Consider the following 25,924-nt stretch of genomic DNA (forward strand, 5'->3'; position numbering starts at 1 on the left):
GGCAGGCAGATTCTCAACCACTGCGCCACCAGGGAAGCCCGACACGGTCGTCTTATTAGGACCATGTGGGACTCTGTGGGCTGCTTTTAAAGGCAGCAGTGGGCAGTGTCATGGCTGGGGCAGGAGGGGTTTTACAAGTAGCATGGGGAGCTCTAAATGCCTCCTATTTAGCGTGCAACATATGTGGTTGCAACCACAGGAGGGGCAGTCCTACCAAGAGCACTGGCCTGGGGCTAGACACTTACCAGGCTTTGTACCCATTTGACTGAAACCTTACAATAACTCCATGTCTCGGGCATTATTAGCCCCATTTTATACATGCAGAGAATTTAGTAGCTTACTCAGGATCACGCATCTGGCAGAGCTGGGCTTCTTGCCCATATCTAAAGTGAAGGATGAAAAGTACTGACTTGACCTGATGGGTAATGGAGAGATGGTATGTGCAGTTATTGGTTCTTGCACCTTTATGATGGAAGCTTTTAACCTTTCTATCCTAGGTCTGTTCAGAGGGCAGGTGGGAGGATTTTAAACAACACTTCTATGCTCTGTTGTTCCTACCCCTCCCTTGGGGGATTTGGAATCAATCATTGGTACCCACTTTTCCCTTGTTACAGCTCTTGTAGTATTGAGGATTGAATCAAAGCCCTTTTATTCATAAAGGCTGACTCAGATGCTAATATTAATCAACTTTTATTTCTTTACATCTTAGATAGGATTTGACAGCTCTTTTCTTGGGCTTGTAATTTCTTGACTTCTACTGCCTTCCCCAAGCCTTGGATTTTGAGTTTGCATTCTCCTTAAGGGTCTTGCATTTGCTTACCAGAAGAATGTTCAACATTATAAACTGTTGCCATTTGATGTTGGTCATTGTTTCTCCCTGTGGAAGGCACTATTCAGCGATCTGCAGAAATTCAGGAATGAGTTCACTTTTCTTTTTCAATCAGCATCAAAACAGTGTCTTCTCCTTTGGGAACTTATTTTATGTATATTTTGATGGCAACTTTCACTTCCTGAGTCACTATGAATCCACTGAGCACCTGTAGTCCTCGTTCACTGTGCTGGGATATATGTCATTGTAGATATAAACTCAGAGAGCTGTGACGCAGGAACAGGTTTCCAAGCAGCCTGCCACAGCAGGGCAAACTCCAGAGAAGGTGGAGCAGCTCCCTGTACCATATTTTATAAACCAGAAGTCAGGACATGTGATTTGACGCAGCATTTATTCTCATTTGCAGGTCTATTTTGAAAGGGTATAACAACACTAACTTGTATTTTGTTATCTGGGTCTGCATTTTTTTATCACCTTTTAAATTACGTTAAACCACTGCCTTGAAAATACAAGATACATGGTCATGGTGTAATATAGTTAAGTGTTTTTTTTTTTTAATTTTATTGAAATATAGTTGATTTACAATGTTGTGTTAATTTCTCCTGTACAGCAAAGTGACTCAGATATATATATATATATATATATATATATGTATGTGTGTGTATATAGATATATATATTTTTTTTCTTTTTCATATTCTTTTCCATTATGGTTGTCACAGGATATTGAATATAGTTCCCTGTGCTATATATACAGTAGGACCTTGTTGTTTATCCATACTACATATAATAGTTTGCCTCTGCTAATCCCAATTCCCATTCCTTCCCTCCCCTACCCACCCTTCCCCTTGGCAACCACAAATCTGCTCTCTATATCTGTGAGTCTGTTTTGTTTCGTAGATATGTTGATTTGTATTGTATTTTAGATTCCACATATAAGTGATATCATATGATATTTGTCTTTCTGACTTATTTCTCTTAGTATGATAATCTCTAAGTCCATCCGTGTTGCTGCAAATGGCATTATTTCATTATTTTTTATGGCTAATATTCCACTGTATAAATATACCACATCTTTTTTATCCATTCATCTGTTGATGGACATAGGTTGTTTCCATGTCTTGGCTATTGTGAATAGTGCTGCTATGAAAATAGGGGTGCATATATCTTTTTGAATTATAGTTTTGTCTTGGTATAGTCCCAGCAGTGGGATTGCTGGATCATATGGCAACTTGATTTTTAGTTTTTTGAGGAACCTCTGTATTGTTTTCCATAGTGGCTGCACCAGTTTACATTCCCACCAACAGTGTATGAGGGTTCCCTTTTCTTCACACCCTCTCCAGCATTTGTTATTTGTAGACTTTTTAATGATGGCCATTGTGACTGGTGTGAGGTGGTACCTCATTGTAGTTTTGACTTGAATTTTTCTGATAATTAGCGATGTTGAGCATCTTTTCATGTGCCTATTGGCCATCTGTATGTCTTCTCTGGAGAAATGTCTATTTAAGTCTTCTGCCTATTTGTCGATTAGGTTTTTTTTTGTTGTTTAGTTAAGTGTTTAAACAGTGCCTGGCCCACAGTGATGTCATGTAAGGCATGTGTATGTCAAATAGGCATTTAATGCCTATCTTGGTTATTATTATCATCATCATTATCATTCCTTAGATTCCTGTAAAAGAAATACTGAATGAGAGACGTCTGTTTGATGGAGTCTTTTCCCCCTAGTTTGGCTATACATATTCATGTAGATATAATAATACCACATTTAGAGAATGGGAGTTCAGACTTGTAAGCTTCTCACACTGGTCTCCCTATTCTTCTAGAATAACAATGTCTTTGTTTTTCTTGGCTGATTGCTACCTCTTTGGTTAATTTCCATATCAAAGAGATAAATCCCTTCTGTTAAGAGGACACCACTGTCTTTTATCTTAGGTTGTTCCTACAATATCTGGAATTGTTTTGGTCTTTGCTTCCCTGATGAGGTATTTGAGTCTTGTTCCGTCCAGATCAGAAGCATGCAGATAACTTGTTTCTATGTGCATCCTAAGCTGTCCGTGGGAAAAAAAAGTTTTAAATTCTGTACAGTTACAGTGCATACATTATATGAACCAGCTAATTTTTCTAAATGTTCATTCACTGACTCATTCATTCAACAGACATTTGGTGCTCCCCAGGGCTAGTACTGGGGGTACCAAAATAAATGAGACACTATCCTTGTCTTGAAAGGATGTTGAAAGACTTGTAAATCAAGGATTCATTCATTCACCTCATTTTTATTGAGCACCTGCTATGGGCCAAATATGCTTTTGGGCACTGGTGCTATAGCGGTGAACACATACTGACAAAGTACCTGTCCTCAAGGAGTTTACATTCTGACGGTGGGAGATAGATGATATATTGGGCGTTGATAGATGCTGTGAAGAAGTGTAAACTAAGATGTACTGGTCAATGGGTTTTGTTGTAGACAACCAAATCCGTAGTTGCCAGTTTGAGCGGAAAGGATTTTTAATAGGTTGTGTTAGGAACCTCCAGAAGGGCTGGGGATGAGCTTGTATGCTACAACTAAGGGAAACGTACAATGTGGGACCATTCCAGTGGGAACTCATCGATGCTACCGCCCAGTGCACAGCATGGGAACATCTGTCACAGCTGCTCCACAGGGGATCCCCTCTCCCCCTGAGTGGCTACACCCTCATGTGCTCATTTCCCACACCCCACAGACACCTGTGCTTGGCAGAATTCTAGCTGAAAGACTGCCTGGGAAATATAGTTCTGAGCTTTCCAGGATCTGTGTTAGGGGAAGGCTCACTGGGAAGAAAAATTAATTTAAAACCTTTGGTGGATGTTGAATCCCCTTCTAATTACTTCCCTCTCCTTCCTTTGCCATGCCAGCTTCCTAAAAGAAAAGTTACAGTCAATTTTTTACTCCCTCACCTCCCATTCATTCTGGAAGCCACTGCACCTTTGCTTCTGCCATGACATTCTTTTGCAGTGTCCATGAAATGGTTTCCATCTTGACAGATTCCACCAGACGCTTTTCCATCTTTATCTTACAGAACTTCTTTGCTGCACTTGCCACTGTGGGCACTCGTTCCTCATTAATACTGCCCACTCCTTCTCTTTCTCTCCTAACCTCATACCTCTCTGCTTCTTCTTAGACTTTCTTCTTGGCCTCTGCTATTGTCCTATGACTCTGATCTCACCGCACATTCCCTTCCATGATCCCATCCAGTCTCATGGCCTCAACAACCATTTCTAATAATAACAGCAAGCGTTAAAATTTAATGAGCACTTATTATGCCTTCTAAATGCTTTATGTGTACTTATTAATTAATTTAATCCTCATAACAGCTGTGTTAGTTTCCTAGTGAGGCCTTAACAAATTACCACCAGTTTAGTAGTTTACAATAGCATTAAAAAGTTATTATCTTACAGTTCTGGAGGTCAGATGCCTAAAATCAAGGTGTTTGCCAATGTCATTCCTTCTGGAGGCTCTAGAGAAGAATCCCTCTCCTTACCTTTTCTAGCTTCTGGAGGCTACCTGCCTTCCCTGGCTCGTGGACCCTTCCTCCATCTTTAAGGCCAGCACGTAGCATCTTCAGCCCCTACCTCCCTCATGTCTACTTGCATTGACACATCTCCTTTTCTGACTCTCCTGCTTCCCTCTTTTTTTTTTTTAAGGAATTCCTTTATTTATTTATTTATTTTAAATTTTTATTTATTTATTTATTTTTGGCTGTGTTGGGTCTTTGTTTCTGTGCAAGGGCTTTCTCTAGTTGTGGCAAGCGGGGGCCACTCTTCATCGCGGTGCGCGGGCCTCTCACTGTCGCGGCCTGTCTTGTTGCGGAGCACAAGCTCCAGACGCGCAGGTTCAGTAGTTGTGGCTCACGGGCCCAGTTGCTCCGTGGCATGTGGGATCTTCCCAGACCAGGGCTCGAACTCATGTCCCCTGCATTGGCAGGCAGATTCTCAACCACTGCGCCACCAGGGAAGCCCCCTGCTTCCCTCTTATAAGGACCCTTGTGATTACATTAGGCCCTTCCGGATAATAGAGGATAAGCTTCCCATCTGAAGATCCTTACCTTAATCACATCTGCAAAGTCCTTTCTCCCATGCAAGGTAACAGTCACAGGTTTCAGGGACTAGGACGTGGACATCTCTGAGGTGCCATTATCTTACTTATGACATCCACCCTTTGAGGAATGCAATTATTATCTCAGATAAGGCAACAAATACAGAATAGTTAAGTAATTTGCTCTGAGTCATAAAGCTAATAAATAGCAGAGCTGGCATTTAAACTTAGTTGGACTTCAGAGTCCATGCTCTTAAGCTCCATGCTAACCAATAAACTAATACTGTAATGCCAAATCTAAATTTCTAACCCTTATAGGATTCACGTGTATAACTACCTGTTAGATGGCTTCCCTAAAAATGCAACCCATCACTTCCCAAACTGGGCTCATCATCTTTCTCCAATATCTATATCTCCAGTCCTTAGTGTCAGTTTCAGGTACTAACATTCATCTCTCACCCAATTTAGAAACCTGGGCATCGTCCTGGAGTCCTTCCTCCCCTTTCCTTCAGACCCAGTAAATCTCCAGGTCCAGTCCATACCACTCTCTGCACATTTCTCTTATCTGTCCCCTTCTTCCATTCCCACCAACATTGCCCAAGTCCAGCCTCTCATCATTTTTACTTGACCATTGTAGTGGCCTTTTAATTGGTTTCTGGTCTCTAATCAGCATGAAATATAAATCGAACCATGTCATATCCCCATGTAAAACTCATCAGCATCTCTCCATCCACTCTGAAAATTAAGCTCAACTACTTTAAGGAGACTTGATCTGTACTTCCTTCTTCAGCCTTACGCACTGAGCACTGGGGCTCCAATAATATGGAATTCCTATTCTTCCCATATATGACCTGTTATTTCACATGCCATGCCTCCTTTGTTGATGCCCTTCTCTCATCTGAACTGCCTTTCCTGCTGTTCTTTGCTTGACTGCCTGTTTTATCTGAGGAGTTATCTCTAGGAACCCTGCTTTGTACCCTCCCCCGCGTTGGCCTCATGATCTCTTCTGATCTCTATGTTCTCAGAGCAGGCTTTGTGCTGTGTACCTAATAACTTTCTGTTTTATGCTAGAATGATCAATTTGCATCTGCCTCCCTCATTCCACAAGCTCAGACAGGTCAGGGACTGCTTTTCCTCTTTTTTTAAATTTTTTATTGAAGTACAATTGACATAAAACATTATATTAGTTTTAGGTATATAGCATAATGATCTGATAATTGTATACATTGAAAAATGATCACTACAATAAGTCTGGAAACATCCATCACCATATGCGTAGTTACAATTGTTTTCTTGGGATGAGAACTTTTAAGATTTGCTCTCCTATAGCAACTTTCAAACATGCAGCACAGTGTTATGAACTACAGTCACCATGCTGTATATTACATCCTCATGACTTACTTATTCTATAACTGGATGTTTCTACCTTTTGACCCTCTTCACCCATTTCTTCTACCTCCCACCCCCCACCTCTGGCAACTACCAGTCTGTTCCCTGTATCTATGAGCTTGATGGGGTTTTTGTTTTGTTTTTTTAGATTACAAATATAAGTGAAATCATACAGTATTTTTCTTTCTCTGTTTGCCTTATTTCACTTAGCATAATGCCCTTAAGGTCCCTCCATGTTGTCAAAAATGACAAGATTTCCTTCTTTTATGGCTGAATAATATTCCATCGTGTGTGTGTGTGTATCATTTTCTTTTATCCATTCATCTGTAAATGGACATTTATGTTGTCTCCATATATTGGCTATTGTAAATAATGCTGCAGTGAATATGGGGGTGCTTATGTGTTTTTGAGGTACTGTTTTCCTTTTGTTTAGAAAAATAACCAGAAGTGAAATTGCTGGAGATCATATGGTAGTTCTATTTTTAATTTTTTGAGGAATCTCCTTACTGTTTTCCACAGTGGCTGCACCAATTTACATTCCCACAAACAGTGCACAAGAGTTTCCTTTTCTCTACATCCATGCCACCACTTCTTAGTTCTTGTCTTTCTCATAATAGCTGTTCTAACAGCTGTGAGGTAATATATCATTGTGGTTTTGATTTGCATTTCCCTGGTTATTAATATATTATGTTGAGAAACTTTCATGTACCTGTTGGCCATCTGTATGTCTTCTTTGGAAAAAGATCTATTCAGATCTTCTGCCCATTTTAAAATTGGATTCTTTGTTTTATTACTATTGAGTTGTATGAGTTTTTTAATATACTTTAACCCCTTATCAAATATATGATTTGCAAATATTTTCTCCCATTCAGTACATTGCCTTTTCATGTTGTTGTTGGTTTCCTTTGATGTGCAGAAACTTTTTAGTTTGATGTAGCCCCACTTGTTTATTTTTACTTTTGTTGCCTTGGCTTTTGGAGTCAGGTCCAAAATGTCATCACCAAGACTGATGTCAAGGAGCCTACTACTTGTTTTCTTATAGGAGTTTTATGGTTTCAGGTCTTATGTTCAAGTCTTTAATCCATTTTGAGTTAATTTTTGTGTATGGTGTAAGATAGTGGTCTGATTTCATTCTTTTGCATGTGGCTGTCCAGTCTTCCGAACACCATTTATTGAAGAGACTGTTATCCCCACTGTATATTCTTGGCTCCTTTGTTGTAAAATAATTGACCATATATTTGTGGATTTATTTCTGGGCTCTCTGTTCTATTCTGTTCATCTATGTGTATGTTCTCATACCAATACCATACTGCTTTGATTAATATAACTTTGTAATAAAGTCTAAAATCAGGACATATGATACTCCAGCTTTGTTGTTATTTCTCAAGATTGCTTTAGCTATTTGAGATATTTTGTGGTTCCATAAAATTTTCAGAATTGTTTGTTGGAATTTTGGAATTTAGATAGGGATTGCATTGAATTCATAGATTTCTGTGGGATATCTTTCCATTTATTTGTGTCTTCTTCAATTACTTTCACTAATGTCTTTTTTTCTTACTTGATTCTTTTATAAAAAATTTTTATTGGAGTATAGTTGATTTACAATGTTGTTACTTTTTGCTGTACAGCAAAGTGAATCAGTTATACATATACTTATATACACGCTTCTTAAGATTCCTTTCCCATATAGGTCATTACAGAGTATTCAGTAGAGTTCCCAGTGCTATAGAGTAGGTCCTTATTAGTTATGTGTGTTATATATAGTAGTGTGTATAAGTCAATCCCAAACTCCCAATTTATCCCACCCCTCCCCTCCTTTTCCCTGCTGGTAACCATAAGATTTTTTTCTACATCTGTGACTCTATTTCTGTTTTGTAAATAAGTTCATTTGTACCATTTTTTTAGATTCGACATAGAAGTGATATCATACGATATTTGTCCCTCTCTGTCTGACTTACTTCACTCAGTATGACAATCTCTAGGTCCATCCGTGTTGCTGTAAATGACATTATTTCATTCTTTTTGATGGCTGAGTAATATTCCATTGTATATATGTGCCACATCTTTTTTTTTTTTAACATCTTTATTGGAGTATAATTGCTTTACAATGGTGTGTTAGTTTCTGCTTTATAACAAAGTGAATCAGTTATACATATTCATATGTTCCCATATCTCTTCCCTCTTGCATCTCCCTCCCTCCCAGCCTCCCTATCCCACCCCTCTAGGTGGTCACAAAGCACCGAGCTGATCTCCCTGTGCTATGCGGCTGCTTCCCACTAGCTATCTATTTTATGTTTGGTAATGTATATATGTCCATGCCACTCTCTCACTTTGTCACATCTTACCCTTCCCCCTCCCCATATCCTCAAGTCCATTCTCTAGTAGGTCTGTGTCTTTATTCCCGTCTTGCCCCTAGGTTCTTCATGACTTTTTTTTTTTTTTTAGATTCCATATATATGTGTTAGCATACAGTATTTGTTTTTCTCTTTCTGACTTACTTCACTCTGTATGACGGACTCTAGGTCCATCCACCTCACTACAAATAACTCCATTTCGTTTCTTTTTATGGCTGAGTAATATTCCATTGTATATATGTGCCACATCTTGTTTTTCCATTCCTCTGTCAATGGACATTTATGTTGCTTCCATGTCCTGGCTATTGTAAATAGTGCTGCAATGAACATTGGGGTGCATGTATCTTTTCAAATTATGGTTTTCTCTAGGTATATGCCCAGGAGTGGGATTGCTGGATCATATGGTAGTTCTATTTTTAGTTTTTTAAGGAACCTCTATACTGTTCTTCATAGTGGCTGTACCAATTTACATTTCCACCAACAGTGTGGAAGGGTTCCCTTTTCTCCACATCCTCTCCAGCATTTACTGTTTGTAGATTTTTTGACGATGGCCATTCTGACCGGTGTGAAATGATACCTCGTTACAGTTTTGATTTGCATTTCTCTAATAATTGGAGAAATGATGTTGAGTGTGTTTTCATGTGCTTTTTCGCCATCTGTATGTCTTCTTTGGAGAAATGTCTATTTAGATCTTCTGCCCATTTTTTGATTGGGTTGTTTGTTTTTTATTGAGCTGCATGAACTGTTTGTATATTTTGGAGATTACTCCTTTGTCTGTTGCTTTGTTTGCAAATATTTTCTCCCATTCTGTGTGTTGTTTTTTCATTTTGTTTATGCTTTCCTTTGCTGTGCAAAAGTTTTTAAGTTGCATTAGGTTCCATTTGTTTATATTTTTAAAATTTTCATTACTTTAGGAGGTGGATCAAAAAAGATCTTGCTTTGATTTATGTCAGAGAGAGTTCTGCCTAGGTTTTCCTCTAAGAGTTTTATAGTATATGGCCTTACATTTAGGTCTTTAATCCATTTTGAGTTTATTTTTGTGTATGGTGTTAGGAAGTGTACTAATTTCATTAGTTTACATGTAACTGTCCAGTTTTCCCAGCACCACTTATTGAACAGGATGTCTTTTCTCCATTGCATATTCTTGCCTCCCTTATCATAGATTGGTTGACCATAGGTGCATGGGTTTAACTCTGGACTTTCTCTTCCGTTGATCTATATTTCTGTTTTTTGTGCCAGTACCATACTGTTTTGATTACTGTAGCTTTGTAGTATAGTCTGAAGTCAGGGAGCCTGATTCTTCCAGTTCCGTTTTTCTTTCTTGAGATTGCTTTGGCTATTTGGGGGTCTTTTGTGTTTCCATACAAATTGTGAATGTTTTCGTTCTAATTCTGTAAAAAATGCCATGGTAATTTGATAGGGATTGCATTGACTCTGTAGATTTCTTTGAGTAGTATAGTCATTTTGAAAATATTGATTCTGCCAATTCAAGAACATGGTATATCTCTCCATCTGTTTGTGTCACCTTTGATTTCTTTCATCAATGTCATAGTTTTCTGAGTACAGGTCTTTTGTCTCCTTAGGTATGTTTATTCCTAGGTATTTTATTCCTTTTTTTGCAATGGTGAATGGGATTGTTTCCTTAATTTCTCTTATCATTTGTTGTTAGTGCGTATGAATGCAAGAGATTTCTGTGTATTAATTTTGTATCCTGCAAGTTTACCAGATTCATTGATGAGCTCTAGTAGTTTTCTGGTAGCATTCTAGGATTTTCTATGTATAGTATCATGTCATCTGCAAACAGTGACAGTTTTACTTCTTCTTCTCCAATTTAGATTCCTTTTACTTCTTTTTCTTCTCTGATTGTCATGGCTAGCACTTCCAAAACTATGTTGAATAAAAGTGGCAAGAGTGGACATCCTGATCTTGTTCCTGATCTTAGAGGAAATGCTTTCAGTTTTCACCATTGAGAATGATGTTTGCTGTGGGCTTCTCATATATGGCCTTTATTATGTTGAGATAGGTTCCCTCTTTGCCCACTTTCTGGAGATTTTTTATCATAAATGGGTGTTGAGTTTGTCGAAAGCTTTTTCTGCATCTATTGAGATGATCATATGGTTTTTATTCTTCAATTTGTTAATATGGTGTATCACATAGATTTGTGTATATTGAAGAATCCTTGCATCCCTGGGATAAATCCCACTTAATCATGGTGTATAATCCCTTTAATGTATTGTTGGATTCAGTTTGCTAGAAATTTGTTGAGGACTTCTGCATTTATGTTCATCAGTGATATTGACCTGTAATTTTCTTTCTTTCTTTTTTTTTTTCTTTGTGACATCTTTGTCTGGTTTTGGTATCAGGGTGATGGTAGCCTCTTAGAATGAATTGGGGAGTGTTCCTCCCTCTGCAATTTTTTGGAAGAGTTTGAGAAGGATGGGTGTTAGCTCTTCTCTAAATTTTTGATAGAATTCACCTGTGAAGCCATCTGGTCCTAGAATTTTGTTTGTTGGAAGTTTTTAAATCACAGTTTCAATTTCATTACTTGAGATTTGTCTGTTCATAGTTTCTATTTCTTCCTGGTTCAGTCTTGGAAGGTTATACCTTTCTAAGGATTTGTCCATTTCTTCTAGGCTGTCCATTTTATTGGTATATAGTTGCTTGTAGTAGGCTCTTTTGACCCTTTGTATTTCTGTGGTGTCAGTTGTAACTTCTCTTTTTTCATTTCTAAGTTTATTGATTTGAGCCCTCTCCCTTTTTTCTTGATGAGTCCGGCTAATGGTTTATCAATTTTGTTTATCTTGTCAAGGAACCAGCTTTTTGTTTTATTGATCTTTTCTATTGTTTTCTTCATCTCTATTTCATTTATTTCTGCTCTGATTTTTATAGTTTCTTTCCTTCTACTGACTTTGGATTTTGTTTGTTCTCCTTTCTCTAGTTGCTTTAGTTGTAAGTTTAGGTTGTTTGTTTGAGATTTTTCTTATTTGCTGAGGTAAGATTGTATTGCTCTAAACTTTCCTCTTAGAACTGCTTTTGCTGCATCCCATAGCAGTTGGGTCATTGTGTTTTCATTGTCATTTGTCTCTAGGTGTTTTTTTATTTCCTCTTTGATTTCCTTGGTGATCTCTTGGTTGTTTAGTAATATATTGTTTGGTCTCCGCATGTTTGTGTTTTTTACGTGTTTTTTTTTCTTTTAGTTGATTTCTAATCTTACAGTGTTGTGGTTGGAAAAGACGCTTGATATGATTTCAATTTTCTTAAATTACCAAGGCTTGATTTGTGGCCCAGTATGTGATTTATCCTGGAGAATGTTCCATGTGCACTAGAGAAGAAAGTGTATTCTTCTGCCTTTGGATAGTATGTTCTACAAATATCAATTACGTCCATCTGTATCTAATGTGTCATTTAAGGCCTGTGTTTCCTTATTGGCTTTCAGTTTGGATGATCTGTCCGTTGGTGTTAAGTGGGGTGTTAAAGTCCCCCACTGTTGTTGTGCTACTGCCGATTTCCCCTTTTATGGCTATTCGCATTTGGCTCATATATTGAGGTGCTCCCATGTTGCGTGCGTATATGTTTACAATTGTTTTATCTTCTCCTTGGATTGATCCCTTATCATTATGTAGTGTCCTTCCTTGTCTCTTGTAACAGTCTTTAGTTTAAAGTCTATTTTGTCTGATATGAGTATTGCTACTCTAGGTTTCTTTTGGTTTCCATTTGCATGGAATATCTTTTTTTCAATCCCCTCACTTTCAGTCTGTATGTGTCCCTAGATCTGAAGTGGGTCTCTTGTAGACAGCATATATAGGGGTTTTGTTTTTGTATCCATTCAGCCAGTCTGTGTCTTTTAGTTGGAGCATTTAAACCGTTTATATTTAAGGTAATTATATTGCCATCTTCTTAACTGTTCTGGATTTATTTTCGTAGGTCTTTTTTCTTCCCTTCCTCTTTCATTCTCTTCTCTCGTGATTTGATGACTATCTTTGGTATTGTGTTTGGGTTGCTTTTTCTTTTTTGTGTTTGTATCTATTGTAGTTTTTTGGTTTGCTGTTCCCATGAAATTTTGACATAGCAGTCTATGTATGTAAAAGGTTGTTTTAAGTTGCTGCTCTCTTTCCTCCCTAAAGAAGTTCCTTTAGCATTTCTTGTAAGGCTGGTTTGGTGGTGCTGAATTCTCTTAGCTTTTGCTTGTCTGTAAAACTTTTGATTTCTGCGTCGAATCTGAATGAGAGCCTTGCTGGGTAGACTATTCTTGGTTGTAGGTTTGCCCTTTCATCACTTTAAATATACTGTGCCATTCCCCTCTGGCCTGCAGAATTTCTGCTGAAAAAGCAGCTGATAACCTTATGAGGATTCCGTTGTATGTTATTAGTTGCTTTTCCCTTGTTGCTTTTAATATTTTTTCTTTGTCTTTAATTTTCGTCAATTTGAGTAATATGTGTCTTGCCGGGTTCCTCCTTGGGTTCATCCTATATGGGACTCTCTGCACTTCCTGGACTTGAGTGAGTGTTTCCTTTCTCATATTAGGGAAGTTATCAGCTATAATATCTTCAAATATTTTCTCAGGCCCTTTTTCTTTCTCTTCTCCTTCTGGGACCCCTATAATGTAAATGTTGGTGCATTTAATGTTGTCCCAGATGTCTCTGAGACTGTCCTCATCTCTTTTCTTTCTTTTTTCTTTATTCTGTTCTGTGGCAGTGATTTCCACCACTCTGTCTTCCAGGTCACTTATTTGTTCTTCTGCCTCAGTTATTCTGCTGTTCATTCCTTCTAGTATATTTTTCATTTCAGTTATTTTATTATTCATCTCTGTTTGTCCTTTAAATCTTCTAGCTCCTTGTTAAACATTTCTTGTATCTTCTCAATCCATGCCTCCATTCTCTTCCTGAGTTTTTGGATCATCTTTACTATCACTACTCTGAATTCTTTTTTAGGTAGATTGCCTATCTCCTCTTCATTTAGTTGTTCTGGTCAGTTTTTATCATGTTCCTTTGTTTGCAGCATATTTCTTTTTCATCTCATTTTTTCTAACTTTCTGTGTTTGTGGTCTCCATTCCACAGGCTGCAGGATTGTAGTTCCCCTTGCTTCTGGTGTCTGCCCTGTCGTGGATGAGGTTAGTCTAGGAGCTTGTGCAGGCTTCCTGGTGGGAGGGACTGGTGCCTGCTCTCTGATGGGTGGAGCTGGGTCTTGTCCCTCTGATGGGCAGGGCTGTGTCAAGGAGTGTGTTTTCAGGTATCTGTGAGCTCATTATGACTTAGGCAGCCTGTCTGCTGATGGGTGGGGCTGTGTTCCTACCTTTCTGGTTGTTTGGCCTGAGGAGTTCCAGCTTTGGAGACTGTAGGCTGTTGGGTGGGGCCAGGTCTTGGTGCCCAGTTGGGGACCTCTGGGAGAGCTCACACTGAATAATATTCTTTGGGGCCTCTGCCACCAGTATCCTTGCCCACACAGTAAACTACAGCCAACCCCTGCCTCCCCAGGAGACCCTCCCAGACCCCTAGTTAGATCTAACCCCAGTTCCTATGTAAGTATTGCTTTGTGCTGGGTCCCAGCACATGTGAGGTCTTGTGTGCACCCTCCAAGAGTGGAGTCTCTGTTTCTCCCAGCCCTCTGGAGCTCTTGCATTCAGGCCCCACTGGCCTTCAAAGCCAAATGCGCTGGGGGGTTCTTCCTCCTGATGCCTGACCCTCAGACTGTCTTGGAGGGCTATTTTTATGTGAGAACGTCCCAATGTAGTCTGTGTGTGTTTAATATTTTTTGGTGCAAGGGCTGTTTTTAGTATGGATGACTGCCCCCTCTTTCCTCAGTGTATGCTGGCCATTATCCCCTTGATAGGCGGTGTGACTGATGTTGTGGTGAACTGAGCCTGCACCGGATATTCTGCAGGGCCTCCCCTCTGCTCTGTGGTTGTTACTGCCCTATCAGAGGCAGGGTCTGCTCCCTGGTTGCTGGAGTAGAGGCCCCCAGATCTGTTTCTGGGCTGTGTTTCTGATCTGCAGTGTGAGGTAGGTGGGATTGGAGCACTCCCACTGGGAGAGAAGCCACTGAGTTTTCCTTCTCTGGAGCTGTTCACCTGTGAGTGTACTCTGTTGTGTCACTTTTCACCCATTGTGCTGGCTCACAAATTACACTATTGTTGGAACTGCTCTCAGCCCCACCTTAACTGTGGGTATGCCAGCAATTGGCCCTAGTGTCTCTCAGGAGTTGTTTTCACCAGGCCACCAACACGGATCCACCAAAGTCAGGTCCCAAGACTGTAGTAATCATGTACATGGATCCCCTGTGGGAGCTATGGAGGCAGCTCAGATTCTGGCCTGGTCCAATCCCTGCATGTACGTGCCTACTAAAGCTAGACCAACCTCAGCTGTGTGATCACTCATCCATTCAGATGTTCCTCAGGTGCTGGGTTTACAAAGCCAGCAGCGGCAGTGTAAATCCACGGTTCCTGCAGCCGTGAGGTGAGAATTCAGCTCTTCTTTCTTAGCTGCGTGGCCCCTGGGGCTCAGCTGTGGTTTCAGCCCGACCTCTGCATGTGTTCCTCCCACCGGTGTCTGCTCCCCAGGCTGCCCCAGAGCACATGCACCTGCCCAGGCAGGCAGGGGTGGAGACAGAGGCAGGCGGGGCACGTGAGCCCACTGGGGCTGGCAGAGCTGGAGGAGGCATTGGTGGGAGGGTGAGCAAGCCTGCTCAGGCAGGCGCCCCTCCTAGTGCCCATGGAGGCAGGGGCTGGCACAAGGGAAAGGGGGCTGCAATGGCAGCCCAGCTCCTTGTGCACCACTCAACAATGGCGCCCGGCTTCTATGGTGGCCCAGGCTTCTTCCACAAACATTCCCGGTTGTGGAGCTCCTTACACCTGCCCCTTAGGCTGTCTCTTCGCAGCCAACAGCTGTCCTCTCCCTGGGTCTGCTCTCCAAACCCCATGTTGCAGCACCCAACCCCACTCCGTGCCAGCAGACGTGACTCAGGCTGGGCCATGCATGGCTGCAGCATGGACCATCCATGTAGGTCTTACTCTGTCCTGCCTGCCACAGACTGGCTACTGTGCTCTCCTCCAAGCTTCCGAAGCTCCCTCTCTGTCCCAGCTGATCTCCCCACCTGTTAGGGGGCTTCTCTGAGTGCAGGAACCTCTCCTCTCCTTCAGCTGCCCCTGCAGAGGTGCAGGTTCCATCCCGTTTCCTCTTTTCTCTTTTTTTCTTTCTTTTGTCCTACCTGGTTTGGCAGGGATTTTTCTTGTCCTTTTAGTGTCCAAGGTCCTCTGCTAGTGTTCAGCAGGTGCTTTGTGAGAATTGTTCTATTTTTAAATGTATTTTTGATGTACTTGTGGGGAGAGGCAAACTCCACGTCTTCCTATTCCTCCATCTTGACTCCTCATCTCATTAATGTTTTATGGTTTCAGTGTACAAGTCTTTCACCTCCTTGGTTAAATTTATTTCTCGGTATTTTATTCTTTTTGATATAATTGGAAATGGGGATGGTTTCTTAATTTCCCTTTCTGATAGTTCCTTATTAGTGCATAGAAATGTGACAGAATTTTGTATATTTATTTTGTATCCTGCAACTTTACTGAATTTATTAGTTCTGTTGACAAAAATTTAATTACTATCAAGTTAAGAAGAAAGAAGGGAATTTTATTTGGGCCAAACTGCAGATTATAACCCAGAAAGCAGATTCTCAGAAAGCTCTGAAAACTGTTCCACCTTTTAGAAGTCAAAGGCTTAGTCATATACATTTTTGAGATAAAGGATCATACATCAAAATGACATACTGATATTTTACAGAAAGGTCACCAAGGATACATAGTCCAGGTAAGCATGTACAAAGTAAGCAGCAAGTCACCATGACCCCCACAGAGCTGGCTAAGAACACTGTTCTTTTAAGAAGTTACACTGCTTGCATCAGGAGAAAGAATAAATGATCTTTATGGTTGAGCAGGCACTCCCATCTCTGAGGAGCTTTGGTTAATGTGTAATGCAGATGCACACTGCATATTAGGGAGGGAGAAGGCCCAAACAAACACACAGAGAGAATTTTATGTTTGGTTTTTTTTCTTGTCTTGCCTTAAAATATAAATTTTATTTCATCAGTTTTTGGTGAAGTCTTTAGGGGTTTGTATATATTGTATCATGTCATCTGCAAATAGTGATAGTTTTATTTCTTCCTTGCCAATTTGGATTACTTTTATTTCTTTTTCTTGCCTAATTGCTCTGGCTAGGACTTCTAGTTCTATGTTGTGTAAAAGTGGTGAGAGTGAGCATCCTTATCTGATTCCTGATCTTAGAGGAAAAGCTTTTAGCTTTTCATCATTCAGCTTGATGTTAACTGTGGGCTTACCATATATGGCCTTTATTATGTTGAGGCATGTAACCTCTATACCCACTTCGTTGAGAATTTTTTTTTTTTTATCATAAATAGATGATGAATTTTGTCGAATGCTTTTCCTGCATCTATTGAGATAATATGTTTTGTTGTCTTCCTTTTGTTAATGTGGTGTATCATATTGATGGATTTGCCGATGTTTGACCATCCTTGCACCTCTGGAATAAATCCCACTTTGACCACGGTGTATGATACTTTTAATGGACTGTTAAAGTTGGTTTGCTAATATTTTGTTGAGGATTTTTGCATCTATGTTCATCAGTATTGACCTACAATTTTCTTTTCTTGTGTCATCCTTGTCTGGATTTGACATCAGCGTTCAGGAAATGTCTTATTCATCTTTGTAACCCTATTGTCTAGCACATAATAGGAAACCAATGAATATTTTGAGGTGTCACAAGTTGAATTTTGAACAAGTAGGAATTTGCTAATTCAAGAAATTGGGTGAAAGGTGGGCATTCCAGGCAGAGAAAATAACATATTCAAAGGTATAGAGACATGAAAGAGCAAAATAAGTTTAGGAAAATGTAAGTAATTCAGTGAAGTCAGAAGGAAGAAAGCATGTCAGGGAGGGGCCCAAAAGATGTCAGAAAATTAACAGAGTTGGGATTCGGGGGGGCCTTAGGTACTAAGCAAGAGTTCAAGCTGTATTGGAAAGCTTTGAAGAAGCCAAATTGAAGGATTTTAAACTGGGATGTACATGATCAGATTCATGTTTTCAGTCAGATTTGTCTAACAGCTGGGTAAATGGTAGATTAGAGGGGCCTAGAGTGGAGGCAGGGAGGCCAGAAAGAAGTCATTTTAAGCAATAAGTAAGGAAGACTCAAAGGCAGTGGCAATGGCATGAAGAAGGGGCAGGCTCATGGGCTTTTAAGAATTAAGATCAGGGGCTTCCCTGGTGGCGCAGTGGTTGAGAATCTGCCTACCAATGCAGGGGACACGGGTTCGAGCCCTGGTCTGGGAAGATCCCACATGCCGTGGAGCCACTGGTCCCGTGAGCCACAACTAGTGAGCCTGCGCGTCTGGAGAAAATGTTGCAGTATGCTATAGTATGGGTGAACCTTAAGGACAATATGCTAAATGAAATAAATCAGTCACAACAAGACAAGTACATATGATTCCATTTATATGAGGTACCTGGTGTAGTCAAGTTCGTAGATACAGAAAGTAGAATGATGGTTGCCAGGGTTTGGAGGGAGGGGGAATGGGAAGCTGTTGTTTAATGAATATAGTGCTTCCGTTTTGCAAGATGAAAGAGTCCTGGACATTCACAATAATGTGAGTGTACTTAGCACTACTGTACTGTACACTTAAAAATGGCTATGGTGGTAAATTTAAAGTTAGGTGTATTTTACCACAATTTAAAAAATATTAACCACTGAGGTATGTACATCTGTCATCTCATGTGACCCTTGCAATAACCCTGAACTGTTAGTAGAATCATCGCATTTTATAGTGAGGAACATAAGGCTCAGAGAAGCAAAGTGAACTGTCGAAGACACATGACTAGAAAATGGCAAAGCTGAGCCTCATACTTAGATCTCCTAGTTCCATGCCCAGTGCTGGCTTCTACCACATCAGGGGAAAGGAAGGTCAATGGAATCAACTTGACTGCTGGTTGAAATGGAAGAAATTAACCCTGGGCAATTTGTGAGGAAAGCTATAAATGTGTGTATGGTGTGTGTGTGTGTGTGTGTGTGTGTGTGTGTGTGTGTGTGTGTGTATGTGAGAGAGAGAGGAGGAAAGAGGGAAGAGCATGCAAGCAAGCTCCCAGACACCTGCTTCATATTTCCTGTTCAACTTTTCTCCCTTCCTAAATCTTCAGAGGACAGTGTGAGTCAACTAATCTACAGTGTGAGTCAACTGTAAACACAGTGAGAAAATGTCCCGCAACAGTCATTCCTTCAGCAGGCAAAATCAGAAGTCAGTAGCATGGAGGTTGTCTGTATACATGAAATTAAGACCTTTAAGTTGATCAAGAGAAGATGGTGGCTCTTACTTTGGAAATGGTTCTATTAGATGTCCTCCCATGCTCTATGTCCTCCCCCTCCAACCTCCTCTGAAGACAGAAAATGACAAAACACACTTACAAAAGTAAATTAAATCTCATGAGAGAAAGGGGGAAACTGGGAAGAGCACGGAGCAGGAGTCAAGCCTAATCCTACCTATGTAGTAGACCACCAACTCACTCTATAATCCCAGGCATGTCCCTGCCTCTGCCCAAAGGGTTGCGCTGCTATTACTACCCCCATCTTCATATACTGAATTTGAGCTGAATTTAGAAAGTGGAACACAGTCTCCCAAGGGGAGTCAAAAATACAAGAGCGTCATCTCGTCCCTTATGAGTAGCTTTTATTTACTATGTGTCAGGCACTGTGATGGACACTTTACATATGGCACCCCTCATCCTTCTGCCACTTGCAAGTTATTTCTATGACGAGACTGCACTGATGATACCAAGTTTCCCAAAGTATTTTTCTAGATGATAAAGAGCAGAGTCTGAATTTGAACACAGACCTGTCCAAAGGTTCCAAAGATTGCTCTTTTGTCCACCCTGTGGTGTTAAGTTCAACAGCCAAGTTATGAGGAGCTGTGGAAGCAATGTGGAGTCAGGGAGGAGTTAGCTCTACGTGTCAGCCACAGGGGGAATGTTGATGGAGAAGGTGGGTGTTACTGTTGGAAGAAAGCAGTTGACAAGTATACGGGGGATGCACCTGGGGGAAGCAAGAACACATGAGCGAAGTCAGGGTGGTGGAGAGTATAAAGTTTCTAGGAAAACTGTAAGTTATCCTGTTTGGTTTAAGTGTGGTTATGTTGACCTACGGCTGGAGATCATAATTCTGCCCTCTTTCAGATCATAATTCCACAACTTCTGCCAATGTTCTTGAATGTCATGCGAAGGGGTTTATTTGCATAGGCAGCAGAGAGCCACCAAAAGTTTATATCAAGGGATTTATCGGTAATTGTTAGTACTATCTCTTTTACAAGCGTTCTTTATATGTTGTGAAGAAATTAAACATACCCGAAGTGTTTCAAAGAGCACACAATTGTTTTCACTCTGCCTCACTCAACAGATAAGTGATGGCATTACATCAGCACCTACAGCTTCTTAGCAGGCACAGTGAAGTCAGCTAATCATGCTGCTTTCTTCCTAGAGTAACGAGACATTACTGTTTTCTTTTATGCTCTAGGAAGTGTTAAGAAACTTCAAGGAACTTCGAGCCAAATTTCAAAAGCTTGATGCGCCATCTCTTCCAGGACCTGTTAAATTCCCAGAAGGTGTTTCTCAAAAGGGTGACCCTGGAAGCAGACAGTCCACAAAGACTTTGGCCAGTGGGAAACATCCCTCTTCCAACCACAATGAGCCCCTACCCGATTGTGCCAGTGGTGACTCCCAGCCTCTTAAAGCCCAGAAAGTGAAGTTGGCTCAGAAGAGCGAGACTCAGAAATGTTCTCATTCCCTGGAACCTCCTGGGAGTTCTTCTGCTTCTTCAGTAAATTCACAGAAGGCTTCTCTGCTGTTAGATGTGAATCAGTCAAATGCTGAGATAACCAATAAGAAGAAAGTACTGGTGAACAACAGCTTCAGAAACAAGCTCTGGAACTGGGAGGTTTTGTCTCAGAAAAGTGAGATGTCATCAGTCTTTATCCCTGCCAGTCGTGGAAGCAGGGCCTTCCATCTGGAAGAGCAGAAAAGCATGGGGCTTACTCCAGAGGAGCCCAGGAAAAAGCTGGAAAGAAAAGGAGCCCAGACCCTTCCTTCCCAGAGGCGCATGATGGCCCAAAGAGGATTGTGTGCCACCTCTGAAGATCCCACTGTTCGACTTTCTCAACATGGCAGGAGGAGCCGAGCAAACCCCAGTCCTGAGAGGAGCCCGGCAGGGAGCACATGCCACCCTATCTATGATGTCACTGAGTTCACCAGCCAGGCCCCAGGTGAGAAATCGAATCCCCACAGGCCTGGGGGGAAGGGGCACTGTGTTTCTAATTTAGAGCTTGCTGGCTTGGGATTGGTCACATATGTGAGCTGGGCAATGTTTGCTTCAAACTCCAGCAGAGGTATTCTAGGCCCATTTGCTAGGTTATAATTTACCCAGGTTTGGGTAAAGTGATTAATCTCCTGGAATTATACGGAGACACAGTTGGGGCAAACTTGGATTTGAATCTTAGCTCTACTTCTTACAAGATGCATGAAATTGGACAATCTGCTTAACTTCATTAAGCCTGGTCTGCTCTCCTGTCAATCGATCCATCACCAATCTTCCTTGTCTTGGTAAATAGCTCAACCATCCTCTTGGTTGCTCAGGCCAAAAATCTAGGAGTCATGATCTATTCCTGTCTCCCCCTCATTCTTTGCAACTAATCCATCAGCAAGCTCTTGGTTCTATCATCAAAATATGTTCTGAATCCCTCTACTTGCTTCCATGTCTGCCTTCTGCTCATGTCCACACCACCATGGACCATCTCTTGCCTGGACCTGCTTTCACACTCTTGCCCTCTTATACTGTACTCTCCTCCTTGCAGGTGCAATGATCCTCTAAAGCATAAATTCAGTCATGTCACTCCCCAGCTCATTTCAACCACAGCCATATTGCAGTGGCTCATACGATTTGCTCCTTGACTACCTCTCTTACCCTCTCCTCTCTCACCACATTGGCCTTCTTGCTATTCCTTAGATACACCAAACTATTTCCACCCCAGGACCTTTGCACCTGCAGATCCCTCTTCTGGAACATGTTTCCCCTAGGACTTTGATGTCTCACTCCCTCACTTCATCAGCGTCTCAGCTCAATGTCACCTGCTGTGAGTGGACCTTGTAAATCGCTCTATCTAAAATAGCCACCCCACCGCCAGCATTCTTTATCTTCCTACACTGCTTTGGTTTTCTTCGTATCACTTATCCCTATCTGGTATATTATTATGTATTTGTTTGTTTATCTGAGTAAAATATAAGTTAAATGAGGATAAAAACTGTCTTCTTTACCACTGTATCCCCAGAACCTAGAAAAACAAGGCCAGTTTCAGTGGGTCCTCAAGAAAGTATTTTTTGATGATTGAATGAATGGATGGATGGATGGATGGATCTCCTGCTTATAATCTTATATGGTTTCTCTTTGCACTCAGAATAGCATCTAAACTACTTACTGACTTCATAGCTCTGCTTCTTTGGGTCCCTGCTTATGTCTCTGACTTACCTCCTGCTCTCTTCCCTGGTTCACTAGCCCATAGATAACACCCTGGATTTCTTGCTGTTCCTTGAACAGACTTTGTTATGACTCAGGACCTTTGCAATTGCTGTTCCCTCTTCCTAGACAACTCTTTTCTTTGATCTTTGCATAATTGCCTTTAGATCTAAGTTCAAATGACACTTTCCCAGATAAGCCTTCTCTAGCCAGAAATCTCCATCTAAAGACCACTACCTCACCACCAAGAGTTCACATTCTTTCATATCATCATTATTTCCTTTATAGAACTAATAGATTGCTGTGATTTTCTTTTTTGGGTTTTTTTTTTAATTGAAGTATAGTTGATTTACAATGTTGTATTAGTTTCAGGTGTACAGCAGAGTGATTCAGTTGTACAAATATATGTGTTTCTATTCTTTTCTAGATTCTTTTCCCTTATAGGTTATTACAAACTATTGAGTATAGTTCCCTGTGCTATACAGTAGGTCCTTGTTGGTTATCTATTTTATGTATAGTGGTGTGTGTATATGAATTCCAAACTCCTGATTTGTCCCCCGCTTCCCACCACCCGTCTGTGATTTTCTTATCTGTTTATTTGTTTGCATGTTTCTCATCAGCCTCCTCCTATTAGAATGAAAATTCCTGAGGGCAGAACTCTATATGTTCTTGCTCTTAACTCTAGCCCCAGCCCCTAGAACAATGCTTGGAATATAGTAAATAGTTATTGATGAAGGGATGGAAATGAAGAGAGGATGAATGGGAGGAAGGAGAGATGGGAGGCAAGAAAGGGCTAGATAACCTACCTGATAGAGCTGTTGGGAGGATTAAGTGAGATAACCTATGTAAACTGCTTAGCACAGTGCCTGGTAAAAATTAGGAGCTCAGTTAGTAAGTGATCATTCACTTTCACTGTCTTCTCCCTAAGTTGGTAAAGACTAAAATCTCTGACATTGCGGCTTATAATTCAAGCCTTAGAAGAATGGAACTCTGGCCCTGACTATGTAACCCCTGCTGGCAGGGCTAGAAGGAAGCCCCACTCCCCGCCTGCAAAAGATAGCAGGGCTTTCAGGAGGTTGCACTGAGGTACTTGTGAAACACTAGCCAGCTTCTCTAGTTTTGCCATGTGGTCAACCACTGTATTATGTAAACCAAAAAATCAAGGCACTTGAATTATATAAGATTTTGTGTTATTTTCAGTGTAAGAGGCAGATACAATTTTTATATATAATGTTGAAATTTCTGTTGGTTGGCTTATCAGTGCAGAAAGACAAAATACGTGAAATTGGGACTGTCCTGGAAAATTCTAGGACGCAAAATCCACAGGTGCCCAGGTACCACAAAGCCAGCCTTGAAGCCTGTTCTAGGCATTGAGCCCTGGAAATCAGAGACGAATTGTTACTGCTCTTCGTGGCTCCCATGTTAGTTGCCCATCATCAGTGCTTGAAGAATCCTTTCAGGGGATAGTCATTATCCCTTTCCCCTGATGCAGGCCCTGTGCTTGGTGCTGGGGGGAGGTCACTAGGGCCTAGTCCCTGCCCTTGAGGAGCCTACATTCAGTGGGAAGATAGACTAGCTCTTTTAATATGCCACAACACTGATGCAGAAGTGGTAACAATGTGCTAGGGGATACAGAACAAAGAGTGGTTGATTCTGAGCTTGTTTTCTGGTAGAAATCAAGAAAGGCCTCCTAGAGGAGGTGTCATTGGAGCAGGGCCTTAAATAATGAGTCAAAGTTCGCCAAGGGAGAAGTGAGGGAACGGCATTCCAGAACAAGGAGGAATGGCATGAACAAAATCTTGGATATATGAGAGCTATTTAAGGCTTTTAAAGTTAAATCTGGAATGCTGTTCCAGATATATATATATATATCTGGCTCATTTTGCTGTACAAACACAACTTTGTAAATCAACTGTACTTCAATTTAAAAAGTAAATTAAAAAAAATAGAAACTACGAAAAAAATCAAATCTGGAAAACTGAGAAGCCAGTGGTTGTGAGCGAAAGATGTTAGGGCTTAAGGTTGGGGAAGGAGAGTGGTAAAGTGTGGTAAGAAAAGAAATGTAGATTGAGGCTGTGTGGTGTTATGCCAGAGTATGGAGTGAGTGGATGGCAGCTGAGGAAACAGGGCTTCATCCTCTGGGCAGCTGGATGGTGGCAAGATCGGGTTTGAACAGGGAACCCTACTCAGTGCTCTGTAATGGCCTATATGGAAAAAGAATCTAAAAAGAAAGTGACTGTATGTGTATGTATAACTGATTCACTTTGATGTACACTTGAAACTAACACAACATCGATTATAAATCAACTATACGTCAATAAAAAATTATTTATTTATTTTCTTTATTTTGGGGGCTGTATCAGGTCTTCATTGCGGCGCAAGGACTTCTCCCTAGTTGCGGTGCGTGGGCTTCTCTCTAGTCGTGGTGTGCAGGTTTTTTCTCTCTCTAGTTGTGGTGCGCGGGCTCTGTAGTTGGCGGCACGCAGGCTCTCTCGTTGGTGCGCGCAAGCTCAGTAGTTGTAACACATGGGCCTAGCTGCCCCACAGCGTGTGGGATCTTAGTTCCCTGACCAGGGATTGAACCTGCGTCCCCCGCGTTGTAAGGCGGACTTTTCACCACTGGACCACCAGGGAAGTCCCTTCAATAAAAATTTAAAAAACAAAAACAAAAAACAAAAAAAGATCAGGTTTGCATTTTGATCAGGACACTCTGGCTGCTGGGTGGAGAATAGATGGGAGGGGAGTGAGGCTGAGGCCAGCCATGAAATGGAAATACTAACCTACATTTTGGACTATTTATGCTCAGAGAACCAGCCGGATGTCAGTCATCCACAACTTCCCAATACCAAGCCGCTGCCTTCCGTCAAGTCCCTGGGTCCTCCTCCCGCAAAGCCACCGAGGCCCCCGGTCGTGAACCTCCAGGCCTTCCAGAGGCAGGCACCTGCTCTTCCCAAGACCCACAGGGAAGGTAAGGAAATGCGCAGGGCCCCGTGCACAGCCAGCCAACAGAAGTCATGGCTCCCGTGGCCGGATCCCCGTCACCTCCCCCTCTGCATCGGCTCCCAGGGGACAGTGCCGGACTGCTTCTCTCTGGGGCTGGACATCCATCACTGCTTATTCTCACGTAGAGGCTGTGGCAGCTCGCCTGTGAAATGACACATCTGTGGGAATTGGCCCCTTATCGCTCCTGGGCCAGCCTGCTTCCCCTGAGAGCACTGCATTTGATCACTGGGAATCTGTCCAAGAGGAAGAAAACAAAAAGTAGCTGAGGAGGGAGGCAGGGAGTCTTTGTTTTCCTACAAAGCCCATGTTGTCAACACAACCAAGGGCAGTAGGAGGGGGGGAGGGAGTGAAGAGAGGAAAGTCAGTGTGCACTTGACCTGGGGTCATGCTGGGCGTCCCTTGGGCCTCTGTGATCTGCCTTCAGGAATGAATTGAAGGGCCCCGCACCCCTGCCCCCATTAGTCCTTTCCGGGACCTGCAGCATCCTTGACAGCCATCCTTCTGTGCTCTTGTGTGTTTTCCTCTGCTTTGCAAAGGGAACCTTCTCACCCTCCTTTTCCCCCCCACTGCAGCCCGATCCTGTTGACACTGTAAACACCTTCGCTTACATTTGCTCTAGTGAAACACAAGGTGAACATACACTTTGGGGTGATGCGTAGTGCTGTGCTAGCCTTTGTCTTACTGTGGCCACGAGTGCCTGTGGATGATACGCTAAAAGAGCTAA

At 41.5% G+C, this 25,924-nt stretch overlaps 1 protein-coding gene across 4 annotated transcripts in view; it reads left to right on the plus strand.

The window, feature by feature from the left end:
* The window catches only part of FYB2 (FYN binding protein 2), a 137,963-nt gene that overhangs the window by 27,201 nt on the left and 84,838 nt on the right, over positions 1-25,924 (plus strand). For all 4 annotated transcript variants that reach the window (XM_082357306.1, XM_082357308.1, XM_082357307.1 and 1 more), the window contains exons 2-3: positions 20,206-20,950; positions 25,004-25,165. In XM_082357306.1, the coding sequence (XP_082213432.1) occupies positions 20,206-20,950; positions 25,004-25,165 (907 nt within the window). The remainder of the gene's footprint in view (positions 1-20,205; positions 20,951-25,003; positions 25,166-25,924) is intronic.

This window comes from Balaenoptera borealis, assembly GCF_965194805.1.
Source record: "Balaenoptera borealis genome assembly, chromosome: 1".
Lineage (NCBI taxonomy): Eukaryota > Metazoa > Chordata > Mammalia > Artiodactyla > Balaenopteridae > Balaenoptera > Balaenoptera borealis.